Source organism: Coturnix japonica, chromosome 27 (assembly GCF_054131305.1).
Source record: "Coturnix japonica strain WE chromosome 27, WE-NBRP24, whole genome shotgun sequence".
Classification (NCBI taxonomy): Eukaryota; Metazoa; Chordata; class Aves; order Galliformes; family Phasianidae; genus Coturnix; species Coturnix japonica.
The window spans coordinates 5694409-5709391 of NC_140689.1; the positions used below are offsets into that span (position 1 = coordinate 5694409).

Genomic DNA, 14983 nt, shown 5'->3' on the forward strand with positions numbered 1-14983 from the left:
GGGCAGAAGATGCTGTGGGGCTGATGGGGGTAACTTCTATTGGGCAGGAGCTGCTCTGGGGCATATGTGGGTCAGATCTATGGGGCAGGAGCTTCTGTGGGGTAGATGTGGGTCATATCTTTGGGACAGGAGTTGCTGTGGGTCAGATCTATGTGGCAATAGCTGCTGTGGGACTGATATGGGTCAGATCTATGGGGCAGGAGCTGCTGTGGGGCAGATTTGGCTCAGGTAAATGGGGAAGGAGCTGATGTTTGCCTGCTGAGGTTCAGATATATGAGGCAGGAGCTGCTATGGTGCACATGTGTATCAGATATATGGGGTAGGAGCTGTTGTGGGGCACAAGGGGGTCAGATCTATGGGGCAGGAGCTGCTCTGATGAAGGTGTGGTTCAGATGTATGGGGCAGGAGATGCTGTGGGTCACATGTGCGTCAGATCTATGTGGCAGGAGCTGTGTGGGGCACATGTGGGTTAGATCTATGGGGCAGGAGCTGCTCTGGGGCATATGTGGGTCAGATCTATGTGGCAGGAGCTGCTGTGGGGCAGATCTATGGGGCAGGAGCTACTGTGGAGATGATGTGGATCAGAACTATATGGTAGGAGATGCGGTGGGACAATGTGGGCTAGATCTCTGGGGCAGGAGCTGATGTTTGCCTGCTGGGGTTCAGATATATGAGGCAGGAGCTGCTGTGGGGCACATGTGGATCAGATCTATGGGGCAGGAGTTTCAATAGGGCTGATGTGGGCCAGATCTATGGGGCAGGATCTGCTGTCGGGTAGATATGGGTCAGATCTATGGGGCAGGAACTGCTGTGGGGGAGATGTGGATCTGATCTATTGGGCAGGAGCTGCTGTGGGGTAGATGTGGGTCAGATCTATGAGGCAGGAGCTGCTGTGGGGCACATGTGGATCAGACCTATGGGGCAGGAGCTTCTGTGGGGCTGATGTGGGTCAGATCTATGGGGCAGGAGCTTCTATGGGGCTGATGTGGGACATTTCTATGGGGCAGGAGATGCTGTGGGTAACATGTGCGTCAGATCTATGGGGCAGGAGCTGCTGTGGGGCAGATGTGGGTCAGATCAATAGGGCAGGAGCTGAAGTGGGGCAGATGTGGGTCAGATCTATGGGCAGTAGCTGCTGTGGGGCAGATGTGGGTCTGATCTATGGGGCAGGAGCTGCTCTGGATCACATGTGGGTCTGATCTATGGGGCAGGCGCTGCTGTGGGGCAGAAGTGGGTCAGATTTAATGGGCAGGAGTAGCTGTTGGGGTGATGTGGGTCAGATCTATGGGGAGTAGCTGCTGTGGGGCAGATGTGGGTCAGATCTATGAGGCACGAGGTGCTGTGGGGCTGATGGGGGTCAGATCTATGGGGCAGGAGGTGCTGTGGGGCTGATGTGCTTCTGATCTGTTGGGCAGGAGCTGCTGTGGGGCGTATGTGTGTCAGATCTATGGGGGTGGAACTGCTGTGGGGCACTTGTGGGCCAAATCTTAGGGGCAGGAAATTCTGTGGGTCAGATGTGGGTCAGATCTTAGGGGCAGGAAATTCTGTGGGGCAGATCTCTGGGACAGGATCTGCTGTGGGTCAGATCCATGGGGCAGGAGCTGCTGTGGGGTAGAGGTGGGTCAGATCTATGGTGCAGGTGCTGCTATGGGGCACATGTGTGTCAGGTCAATGGGGCAGGAGCTGCTGTGGGGCACATGTGGGTCAGATCTATGGGGCAGAAGGCTGCTGTGGTGAAGATGGTGGTCAGATCTATGGGGCAGAAGATGCTGTGGGGCTGATGGGGGTAACTTCTATTGGGCAGGAGCTGCTCTGGGGCATATGTGGGTCAGATCCATGGGGCAGGAGCTTCTGTGGGGTAGATGTGGGTCATATCTTTGGGACAGGAGTTGCTGTGGGTCAGATCTATGTGGCAATAGCTGCTGTGGGACTGATATGGGTCAGATCTATGGGGCAGGAGCTGCTGTGGGGCAGATTTGGCTCAGGTATATGGGGCAGGAGCTGATGTTTGCCTGCTGAGGTTCAGATATATGAGGCAGGAGCTGCTATGGTGCACATGTGTATCAGATATATGGGGTAGGAGCTGTTGTGGGGCACAAGGGGGTCAGATCTATGGGGCAGGAGCTGCTCTGATGAAGGTGTGGTTCAGATGTATGGGGCAGGAGATGCTGTGGGTCACATGTGCGTCAGATCTATGTGGCAGGAGCTGTGTGGGGCACATGTGGGTTAGATCTATGGGGCAGGAGCTGCTCTGGGGCATATGTGGGTCAGATCTATGTGGCAGGAGCTGCTGTGGGGCAGATCTATGGGGCAGGAGCTACTGTGGAGATGATGTGGATCAGAACTATATGGTAGGAGATGCGGTGGGACAATGTGGGCTAGATCTCTGGGGCAGGAGCTGATGTTTGCCTGCTGGGGTTCAGATATATGAGGCAGGAGCTGCTGTGGGGCACATGTGGATCAGATCTATGGGGCAGGAGTTTCAATAGGGCTGATGTGGGCCAGATCTATGGGGCAGGATCTGCTGTCGGGTAGATATGGGTCAGATCTATGGGGCAGGAACTGCTGTGGGGGAGATGTGGATCTGATCTATTGGGCAGGAGCTGCTGTGGGGTAGATGTGGGTCAGATCTATGAGGCAGGAGCTGCTGTGGGGCACATGTGGATCAGACCTATGGGGCAGGAGCTTCTGTGGGGCTGATGTGGGTCAGATCTATGGGGCAGGAGCTTCTATGGGGCTGATGTGGGACATTTCTATGGGGCAGGAGATGCTGTGGGTAACATGTGCGTCAGATCTATGGGGCAGGAGCTGCTGTGGGGCAGATGTGGGTCAGATCAATAGGGCAGGAGCTGAAGTGGGGCAGATGTGGGTCAGATCTATGGGCAGTAGCTGCTGTGGGGCAGATGTGGGTCTGATCTATGGGGCAGGAGCTGCTCTGGATCACATGTGGGTCTGATCTATGGGGCAGGAGCTGCTGTGGGGATGATTTGGGTCAGATCTATGGGGCAGGAGCTGCTATGGGGCAGATGTGGGTCTGATCTATGGGGCAAGAGTTGCTGTGGGGCTGATATGGGTCAGTTCTATTGGGCAGGAGCTGCTGTGTGGCTTATGAGGGTCAGATCTATGGGGCAGGAGCTGCTGTGTGGCTTATGATTTGGGTCAGATCTATGGGCAGTAGCTGCTGTGGGGCTGATGTTGGTAAGATCTATGGGGCAGGAGCTGCTGTGGGGCAGATATGGGTCATCTTGATGGGCCAGGAGCTGCTGTGGTGCAGATGTGGGTCAGATCTATGGGGCAGTAGCTGCTGTGGGGCAGATGTGGGTCAGATCTATGGGGCTGGAGATGCTGTGGGTCAGATCTATGGGGCAGGTGATGCTGTGGGTCAGATCTATGGGGCAGGATCTGCTGTGGGGCACATGTGGATCAGATCTATGGGGCAGGAGCTTCTATGGGGCTGATGTGGGCCAGATCTATGGGGCAGGATCTGCTGTCGGGTAGATATGGGTCAGATCTATGGTGCAGGAACTGCTGTGGGGGAGATGTGGATCTGATCTATGGGGCAGGAGTTGCTGTGGGGCTGATGTGGGTCAGTTCTATGGGGCAGGAGCTGCTGTGTGGCTGATGAGGGTCAGATCTATGGGGCAGGAGCTGCTGTGTGGCTGATGATTTGGGTCAGATCTATGGGGCGGGAGCTGCTGTGGGGCTGATGTTGGTCAGATCTATGGGGCAGGAGCTGCTGTGGGGTAGATATGGGTCATCTTGATGGGCCAGGAGCTGCTGTGGTGCAGATGTGGGTCAGATCTATGGGGCAGTAGCTGCTGTGGGGCAGATGTGGGTCAGATCTATGGGGCAGGTGATGCTGTGTGTCAGGTCCTTGGGCAGGAGTTGCTGTGGGGCACATGTGGGTACGATGTATAGGGCAGGAGCTGCTGTGGGGCTGATGTGGGTAAGATCTATGGGACAGGAGCTGCTGTGGGGCCGATGTGGGTCAGATCTATGTGGCAGGAGCTGCTCTGGGGCATATGTGGGTCAGATCTATGGGGCAGGAGTTGCTGTGGGGCTGATGTGGGTCAGATCTATGGGACAGGAGCTGCTGTGGGGCATATGTGGGTCAGATCTATGGGGCAGGAGCTGCTGTGGGGCTGATTTGGGTCAGATCTATGGGGCAGGAGTTGCTGTGGGGCTGATGAGGGACAGATCGATGGGGCAGGAACTTCTGTGGGGCATATGTGGGTCAGATCTATTTGTCAGGAGCTGCTCTGGGGCACATGTGGGTCAGATCTATAGGGCAGGAGCTGCTGTGGAACTGATGTGGGTCAGTTCTATGGGGCAGGAGCCGCTGTGGGGCAGATGTGGGTCAGATCTATGGGGCAGGAGCTGCTGTGGGGCAGATGTGGGTCAGATCTATGGGGCAGGAGCTGCTGTGGGGCAGATGTGGGTCAGATCTGTGGGGCAGGAGCTGCTGTGGGGCAGATGTGGGTCAGAACAATGGGGCAGGATCTGCTGTGGGGCAGATTTTCATCACATCTATGTGGGAGAAGATGGTTTCGGGCTGATGGGGGTCTCATCTATGCGGCAGGAGCTGCTGTGGGGCTGATGTGTGTCGTATCTTTAGGGCAGGAGCTGCTGTGGGTCAGATCTATGGGGCAGGATATGCAGTGGGGTAGATGTGGGTCAGATCTATGGGGCAGGAGCTGCCATGGGGCAGATCTATTGGGCAGGAGCTGCAGTGGGTCTCATGTTATTCAGATCTATGGGGCAGGAACTGCAGTGGGTCTCATGTTGTTCAGATCTATGGGGTTGGAGCTGCTGTGGGGCAATGTGGGTCTGATCTATGGGGGACGAGCTGCTGTGGGGCTGATGTGGGTCAGATCTATGAGGCAGGAGCTGCTTTGGGAAAGATGTGGGTCTGATCTATGGGGCAGGAGTAGCTGTGGGGCAGATGAGGGTCAGAATTATGGGGAAGGAGCTGCTCTGGGGCTGAGGGGGGTCGGATCTATGGGGCAGGAGCTGTTGTGGGGTATATGTGTGTCAGATCTATGGGGCAGGAGCTGCTGTGGGGCTGATGTTGGTCTTATCAATGGGGCAGGAGATGCTGTGGGTGTAGGTCTATGGGGCAGAAGCTGCTGTCGGGCATATGTGAGCCAGACGTATCGGGCAGGAGCTGCTGTGGGTCAGATGTGGGTCACATCTTTGGGGCAGGAGCTGAGGTGGGTCAGATGTGGGTCACATCTTTGGGGCAGGAGCTGAGGTGGGGCAGAGGTGGGACTGATCTATTGGGCAGGAGCTACTGTGGATATGATGTGGGTCAGATCTATAGGGAAGGTGCTGCTGTGGGGCTGATGTGGGTCACATCTATGGAGCAGGAGCTGCTGTGAGGCACATGTGGGTCGGGTCTATGGGGGAGGTGCTGCTGTGGGGAAGATGTGGGTCTGATCAATGGGGAAGGATCTGCTGTGGGGATGATGTGGGTCAGATCTATGGGGCAGTAGCTGGTGTGTTTCTGATGAGGGTCAGATCTATGGGGCAGGAGCTGCTGTGGGTCAGATGTGGGTCAGAACTATGGGGCACGAGATGCTGTGGAGATGATGTGGGTAAGATCTATGGGCCAGGAGCTGCTGGGGGCTGATGTAGGTCAGATCTATGGGGCAGGAGCTGCTGTGGGGCAGATATGGGTCAGATATTTGGGGCAGGAGATGCTGTGCTTCAAATCTATGGGGCAGGAGATGCTGTGGAGATGATGTGGGTCAGATATTTGGGGCAGGAGATGCTGTGGTTCAGATCTATGGGGCAGAAGCTGCTGTGGGGCTGATGTGGGTAAGATCTATGGGGCAGGAGCTGCTGTGGGGCAGATGTGATTCAGATCTATGTGGCAGGAGCTGCTGTGGGGTTGATGTGGGTCAGATCTATGGGGCAGGAGCTGCTGTGGGGCTGACGTGGGTCAGATATATGGGGCAGTAGCTGATGTGGGGCAGATGTGGGTCCGAACAATGGGGCAGGAGCTACTGTGGAGATTATGTGGGTAAGATCTATGGGGCAGATGCTGCTGTCAGGCAAATATGAGTCAGATCTATGGGACAGGAGCTGCTGTGGGGCAGATCTATGGGACAGGAGCTGCTGTGTGGCTGATGTGGGTCAGATCTATGGGGCAGGTGCTGCTGTGTGTCAGATCTATGGGGAAGGAGTTGCTGTGGGACAGATCTATGGGACAGGAGAGTCTCTGGGGCTGATGTGGGTCACATCTATGGGGCAGGAGCTGCTGTGGGGTAGATGTGGGTCAGATCTATGGGGCAGGAGCCGCTTTGGGGCTTATGGGGGTTAGATCATTTCAGTAGGAGCTGCTGTGGGTCAGATATATGGGGCAGGAGATGCAGTGGGGCAGTAGTGGGTCAGATCTATTGAGAAGGATCTGCTGTGGGGTAGATGTGGGTCAGATATATGGGGCAGGAGCTGCTGTGGGGTAGATGTGGGTCAGATATATGGGGCAGGAGCTGCTGTGGGGCAGATGTGGGTCTGATCTATGGGGCAGGAGATGTTGTGGGTCAGATCTATGGGGCAGAAGCTGCTCTGGGGCTGATTTGGTTCAGTTTTTTGGGAAAGGTGCTGCTTTGGGGCTGATGTGGGTCAGATCTATGGGGCAGGTGGTGCTGTTGGTCTCATTGGTGTAAGATCTATGGGGCAGGAGCTGCTGTGGGACTGATGTGGGTCAGATCTATTTGTCAACAGCTGTGGGACTGATGGGGTTTAGATCAATTGAGCAGGAGCTGCTGTCGGTCAGAACTATGGGGCAGGAGCTGCTGTGAGGCAGAGGTGGGTCAGATCTATGGGGCACGAGCTGCTGTGGGTCAGATCTATGGGGCAGGAGCTGCTGTGGGACACATGTGGTTCAGATTTATGGGTAGGTGTAGGTGTGGGGCTCATGTGGGTCAGATCTATGGGGCAGGAGCTGCTGTGTGGCTGATATGGTTCAGATCAATGGGGCAGGAGCTGGTGTGGGGCTGATGTGGGTCAGATCTATGGGGCAGGAGCTGGTGTGGGGCTGATTTGGGTCAGATCTATGGGGCAGGAGCTGCTGTGGGGCAGATCTATGGGACAGGCTCTGCTCTGGGGCACATCTGGGTAAGATCTATGGGGCAGCAGCTGCTGTGGGGTAGATGTGGGTCAGATCTATGGGGCAGGAGCTGCTGTGGGGCAGATGTAGGTCAGATCTATGGGGCAGGAGCTCTTGTGGGACTGATGAGGGTCAGACCTCTAAGGCTGGAGATGATCTGGGTCAGATCTATGTGTCAGGAGCTGATGTGGGTCAGATCTATGGGGCAGAAGCTGTTGTGTTGCAGATGAGGGTCAGATCTATGTGGCAGGAGCTGCTGTGGGGCTGATGTGGGTCAGATCTGTAGGACAGGAGCTGCTGTGGGGTAGACGTGGGTAAGATCTATGTGGCAGGAGCTGCTGTCGGGCTGATGTGGGTCAGTTCTATGGGGCAGGAGCTGCTGTGGGGCAGATGTGGGTCTGATCTATGGGGCAGGAGCTGCTGTGTGTCAGATATATGGGGCAGGAGAAGCTGTGGGTCAGATCTATGGAGCAGGAGCTGCTGTGGGGCACATGTGGTTCATATCTATTGGGAAGGAGCTGCTGTGGGGCAGATGTGGGTCATATCAATGGGGTAGCTGTTGCTGTGGGTTAGATCTATGGGGCAGAAGCTCCTTTCGGGCATATGTGAGTCAGATGTATAGCAATAACTGGCCCATAGATGTGACCCTCATCAGCCTCACAGCAGCTCCTGCCCCATAGATCTGACCAACATCAGCCCCACAGCACCTCCTGCCACATAGATCTGAACCACATCTGACCAACAGCAGCTCCTGCCCCATAGATCTGACTCACATATGCCCGACAGCAGCTTCTGCCCCATAGATCTAACCCACAGCATCTCCTTCCCCATTGATATGACCCTCATCAGACCCACAGCTGCTCCAGCCCAATAGATATGACCCACATATACCCCTCAGCAGGTTATGCACCATAGATCTGACCCACATGTGCCCCACAGCAACTCCTGCCCCATCGATCTGACCCACATGTGCCCCACAACAGCTCCTGCCCCATAGATCTGATACACATGTGCCCCACAGCAGCTCCTGCCCCATAGATCTGACCCACAGCAACCCCACAGCAGCTCCTGCCCCGTAGATCTGACCCACAGCAGCTCCTGCCTCAATAGATCATACCCCAATTAGCCCCACAGCAGAACCTGTCCCATAGACCTGACCCACATGTGCCCCACAGCTGCTCCTGCTCCATAGATCTGACCCTCATCAGCCCCACAGCAGCTCCTGCCCAATAGATCAGTCCCACCTCTACCCCACAGCAGATCCTTCCCAATAGATCTGACCCACATCTGCCTCACAGCAGCTCCTGCCCTATAGATCTTACCGCAATCAGCCCCACAGCATTTCCTGCCGCATAGATCTGACCCACATCTACCCCACAGCAACTCTGGCCCCATAGATCTGACCCACATGTGCCCCACAGCAGCTCCTGCCCCATAGATCTGACACACATATATCCCAGAGCTGGTCCTGCACAATAGATCTGACCAACATCTACCCCATAGCATCTCCTGCCCCATAGATCTGACACACAGCAGCTCCTGCCCCATAGATCTGACCCACATCTGCACTACAGCAGCTCCTGCCCCATAGATCTCACTCACATGTGCCCCAGAGCAGATACTGCCCGATAGATCTGACCCACAACTACCCCACAGCAGCAACTGCCCCATAGATCTGACCCACATCTGCACTACAGCAGCTCCTGCCCCATACATCTGACTCACATATGCCCCACAGCTACTCCTGCCCCATAGATCTGACCAACATCTACTCCACAGCAGCTCCTGCCCCATAGATCTGACCCAAATCAGCCCCACACCAGCTCCTGCCCCATAGATCTGACCCACATCAGCCCCACACCTGCACCTGCCCCATTGATCTGACCCACACCAGCCCCACAGCAGCTCCTGCCATATAGATATGACACACACCTGCCCCACAGCAGCTCCTTCCCTATAGATCTGACCCACATAAGCCCCACAGCAGCACCTGTTCCGTAGATCTGACCCACATCAGCCCCACAGCAGCTCCTGCCCTATAGATATGACCCACCTCAGCCCCTGCCTCAGAGATCTTACCCACATGTGCCCCTTAGCAGCTCCTGCCCAATAGATCTGACCCACAGCAGCTCCTAACTCATAGATCTGACCCACATATGACCCACAGCAGATCCTGCCCCATAGATCTGACCCACAGCAGCTCCATAGCAGCACCTACCCCATAGATCTGACCCACATCTGCCCCACAGCAGCTCCTGCCACATAGATCTACCGACATGTGCCCCACAACAGCTCCTGCCCCAAAGATCTGATACCCATGTGCCCCACAACAGCTCCTGCCCAATAGATCTGACCCACATCTGCCCCACAGCAGCTCTTGTCTCATAGACCTTAACCACATCAGCACCACAGCAGCTCCTGCCCCATAGATCTGTCCCACATGAGCCCCACAGCAGCTCCTGCCCCATAGATCTGATCGACGTGTGCCCCACAGCAGCTCCTGCCCCATTGATCTGACTCACTTGTGCCCCACAGCAGCTCCAGTCCCATAGATCTGCCCCACAGCCGCTCCTGCCCCAAAGATCTGACCCACAGCGGCCCCACAGCAGCTCCTGTCCTATAGATCTGACGCACATCAGCCCCACAGCAGCTCCTGTCCTATAGATCTGACGCACATCAGCCCCACAGCAGCTCCTGTTTTATAGATCTGACTCACATCAGCCCCACAGCAGCTCCTGTCCTATAGATCTGACGCACATCAGCCCCACAGCAGCTCCTGTTTTATAGATCTGACGCACAGCCGCTCCTGCCCCGTAGATCTGACCCACATCTGCCCCACAGCAGCTCCTTCCCCATAGATCTGACCCATATCAGCCCCACATCAGCTCCTGTCCCATAGATCTGTCCCACAGCAGCTCCTGCCCCATAGATCAGATTCATATCTCCCCATAGCAGCTCCTGCCCCATACATCTGACTCAAATGTACCCGACAGCAGCTTCTGCCCCATAGATCTGCCCCACAGCATCTCCTGCTCCATTGATATGAGCCATATCTACTCCACAGCAATTCCTGGCCCATAGATGTGACCCTCATCAGCCTCACAGCAGCTCCTGCCCCATAGATCTGACCCACATAAGCCCCTCTGCAGCTCCTGCCCCAGAGATCTCACCCAAATCATCTCCACAGCAGCTCCTGCCCCACAGATCTGACATGCATGTGCCCAACAGCAGCTGCTGCTTCATAGATCTGACCCACATCTGCCCCACAGGAGCTCCTGCCCTATAGATCTGATCCACATAAGCCCCACAGCAGCTCCTGTCAATATATCTCACCCACATCTGCCCCATAGCAGCTCCTGCCTCATAGATCTGAGCCACATCATCCCCACAGCAGCTCCTGCCCCATAGATATGACCCACAGCAGCCCCACAGCAGCTTATGTCCCATAGATCTGACCCATATGTGCCCCACAGCAACTCCTGCCCCATAGATCTGACCCTCAGCAGCTCCTGCCCCATAGATCAGACCCCCATCTCCCCCACAGCAACTCCTGCCTCATAGATCTGACCCACATGTGCCCCACAGCAGCTCCTGCCTTATAGATCTGACCCACATGTGCCCCACAGCAGCTCCTGCCCCTTAGATCTGTCCCACAGCAGCTCCTGCCCCATAGATCTGACCCACATCTGCCCCATAGCAGCTCCTGCCCCATATATCTGACCCATATCAGATCCACAGCAACGCCTGCCCCATAGATCTCAACCACATGAGCCCCACAGCAGCTCCTGTCCCACAGATCTGACCCACATAGGCCCCACAGCAGCTCCTGCCCCATAGGTCTGACCCACATCAGCCACACAGCAGCTCCCGCCCCACAGATCTGACCAACACCAGCCCCACAGCAGCTCCTGCCCCATAGATCCGACCCACATCTGCCCCTTAGGAGCACCAACCCCATAGATCTGACCGACAGCTGCTCCTGCCACATAGATCTCACCCACATCTGCCCCAGAACAGCTCCCGCCCCATAGATCTGACCCACATCAGCCCCAAAGAAGCTCCTGCCCCATAGATCAGACCCGCATCAGCCACACAGCAGCTCCCGCCCCATAGATATGACCCACATCGGACCCACCACAGCTCTTGCCCCATAGATCAGACCCACATCTACCCCACAGCAGCTCCTGCCCCATATATCTTACCAACATCAGCGCCATAGCATCTCCTGCCCCATAGATCTGACACACATCACCCCCACAGCAGCTCCTGCCCCATAGATCTGACCCTCTTCTTCCCCACAGCAGCTCCTGCCCCATAGATCTAGCCCCCATCAGACCCACAGCAGCTCCAGTCCCATAGATCTGACCCACATCATCCCCACAACAGCTCCTGCCCCATAGATCTGACCCACATCTGCCCCACAGCAGCTCCTGCCTCATAGATCTGACCTACACACTACATCCGGATCTCACTACAGCCTCCCTTCAGGAAGTTAGAGAGAGCAATGAGGTCTCCCCTGAGCCTCCTCTTCTCCAGGCTGAACAATCCCAGCTCCCTCAGCCTCAACTCATACGGCCTGTGCTCCAGACCCCTCACCAGCTTTGTTGCCCTCCTCTGAACGCGTTCCGGGGCCTCCATGTCTTCCTTGCACTGAGGGGCCCAAAACTGAACACAGCACTCGAGCTGCGGCCTCATCAGTGCTGAGAACAGGGGGACAATCACCTCTCTGCTCCTGCTGGCAACACTGTTTCTGATGCAGGCCAGGATGCCCTTGGCCTTCTTAATATACAGCAAAGGAATCTCCTGAAAAGGAAACCAGAATATCTGGCAACATGAAACAAAGTTCTGATTCATAAAAGACTGGCAGCAAGGCCTGAATCTCTTGTGTAATCTGCTCTTGATTTATCCCATTAGCACTAGGTGGAATGCAGAAGCTTCCTGAGACGTGATAATCAAAACCTAGTCCAATGCCTTTAAAAAAGCCTTTAAGAGATTACTCCTCCTTGGCTGTTTAAAATAAACTTAGGTAATACAAAATGTTGGAAAATTTTTGGACAGCTCCCCAGGGCCGGGCTTTGGAAGGCCGTATTGACGAGAGTCAATCAAGCTCCGGCTGCAGGCGTATATGTGTGTGCCAGTTCTTCAACACAGTAGAAATCACAACTTGCTGCGTGATCAAAATTCTGCATGTGCTACTCCTGAACCCCAATTACTTCCAACGGTGTTAAATTACCCCTTGATCTCAAAGCTGAACAAAACAACAAAATGCCACACCAATACTGAATACATAAAAACAAACAACTCCTTGGGCCTCAAGGGGAGGCTGATGCACAGGCCACGGCTGCCAGCGTGCAGCTGGGCTTCCCAGGGCAAACAGCAGCACACGGTGCATCAGAAGCTGAAAGAACCCTCAGGGAAGAGAGGCCAACTCAACGGGCTGAGCACGGGACACCCTTCTTCCTGCCGGGCTGCTTCCCCTCCTCTGGTTTCTTTCTGTCAGTCCTCAGAGAGCAAGGAGATGCTCACAGCCTGTCACCAGCACTTACGGGTTGGCTGAAAGGCCACAGGTTGGGAAGACCAACAAGGAAACAGGGGAAAACCTGCACTGCACCATGTCAAGGGAGAGACGTGAAGCCGACCGCTTCATCGCCCTGTGATTGCCAGCCCGAGCGAGGGACGTTCTGACCAGCTACTGAAAGAGGCAGCACCAGGTTTAGAAAGTTCGCTTCAATTTTATTGCGTACAAAAGGACTCGGCTTCTATTTATTACCCCGCCCACACCCCAAAATGAAGCCCCAGTGCCCAGGATTTCCGCTTAGCAATCAGTCACTCAGCCTCCAGTCAGACCCAAGGAGAAGCCAAACCCCAGGGCTACGTCACCTCCTCCCTCTCCAGTCCCAGCCAGCCCTATTTCAACCTAACCCTACACCAGGCCTGGACCTCAAGAGACACACCCTGAAGGAACGCAGCGTCTCCAGCTCTTGCCGTACACCAAGTCCTGCACAGGTGAAGCCCTCTTTGCTTCTAACGCAGCACAAGTCCTTCCTGTCCAGTTCACTTCCATCATCTCCACCGTCCATGACAGGGAAAGCACGGCTGTGCCGGTAAACTGGACTGTTCAGTCAGCAGGTTTTGGTGCCACCTCCGAGGAAGCGCTGCAGGTGGTTCTGCTGTCCTTTGTAGCTTCTTGCTCAGGCCATCATCGTTGCTTTCTGCTTTCCTTCTCGGCTTTCTTCCTCAGCTGAGCAGCGCTTGCCTTGCCTCAGCTTTCTTCACTCTCTCCCAAGTCTCAGTCCCCAGACTCTCCGAGTCCTACAAGAATCAATTCGGAAACGCTCAGGGAACCTTCTCAGCTAACAACTGGTTGGCGGCTCGCTTTGGGAGCTCAAGTCACCCTGCTGGGCACGTTGGGCTGCCAGAACTGGGAACCGCCTTCCTGACAGTCGGGCACACAAGAAACTCCACCCCTGTCTCGTTCCCCAAATCCCACACAAACCAGAGCATAAAGCCCTTTCCTGCAAGGCGGTCCCTGCACGGGCGGGAGGACCCTGTGCCTGGCAGCTCATAGGGAGCAGCAGTAGCCACAGGAGAAGACTGAGCTGGCACCTCCAGGCTGCTGGCAACAGTTACAGATGGTTCCCTCCCACCCAGTTGCCCGTGCCTTTCTCCTATCCCATGAGAGCACCACTTACTGCCTTTGGGAACTTGGAAACTGGCAGCATGATGGCCAGCACAGAGAAGCTGCAAAACGGCTCCGTAGAAGAGTCTGTGGCGCAGCATGTTCTTCATTAGCATGGGCTCAGGGATCTCAGGTGGCCAGAAATGCAGTTCAGCAGCCATAGCACAGACAGCCTGCTGCTCTACTGCTCTCTTATGGAGGCTGCCTGCTGTGAGGGGGGAAAAAGAGGCATCATTACTCTCAGGCACTGTGATGGAGTTACTTCCTGCTAGAAACATTTCCAGGCTGACTTAGAGAAGTGCTCTGAAGCTTGGTCACCTTGGGCTACCGACCCAAGAACAAAGAGGGACAACAAACTTGCATTTCAATTGCCCTTTAGCGCCTGCCTCGGAGAAGAGCCCTCAGCCTTCAGTATTGCTGCACTTACAGGTGAGGGGAAGAGAAGCAAGAGGACGGGTGGGTGTCAAAGAAGGGAAAATTTACCAGGCAAGAATAAACCTATCCCTGAGCTCCATCACACACATGTGAATACTGACTTACTAATATGAACAATAACATCATTCACACAGCTAAATTTACTCACATTCACGTACCTGGTTGTGGACATGTTCGAGGCCTCGCTGCTGCTGTGCTGTTCAGCGCCGGCCACAGCAATAAAGCGCGCAGAAAGCCCATCTGTTGCAGACAGAGGAGTGAGCCGTGCTTAACCAACACTGCTTCAGCGCACGCTTACAGTAAGGCACACCTACCTTGCGCTGGCCATGCAGGAAGCTTGTGACGTAGCTCCAGACGGCTCTCCTGAGGCCCAGCTTCATTTCACGGCCACTCACGCTCTGCTGCTGGACATTCTGCAATGGAAAAGCCACCGGATGCAAATCCCATCCCTCGCAGATGGCATCAGACCTCCGCTCTCATGGCAGTCACACTCACGGCTCCGGGGGAGAAAGCAGACGTGTGCTTACCGAGCGAGCGCTGTTTGCTGCCAGCTGCTGGTAGGAACCCACGCCTAACCCTACAGTACCAACAGTAACCTATGCCTAACTCTACTATGGGAACAACAATCTACTCCTAACACTAAAGAATGAAGAGGAACAAACTCCTAACAGGAAAACACCAACTACTAACACTAAACCTACTCCTAACCTACTCCTAACACTAAAAAATGAACAATAAGCAATGCCTAACTCAAAAAC

General features: G+C 55.2%; 1 protein-coding gene across 1 annotated transcript in view; it reads right to left on the reverse strand.

Annotated features, from left to right (window-relative positions):
- LOC146756399 (uncharacterized) overlaps positions 1–14745 on the reverse strand; it is a 54901-nt gene extending 40156 nt beyond the window's left edge. Inside the window, exons 1-3 of the mRNA XM_085524383.1 lie at positions 14540–14745; positions 14384–14465; positions 13804–13998 (exon numbers count right to left, since the gene is read on the reverse strand). Coding sequence (XP_085380509.1) covers positions 13804–13998; positions 14384–14465; positions 14540–14605 — 343 coding nt within the window. The 5' untranslated portion in view covers positions 14606–14745. The remainder of the gene's footprint in view (positions 1–13803; positions 13999–14383; positions 14466–14539) is intronic.
- Between the last annotated feature and the right edge of the window lie 238 nt (positions 14746–14983).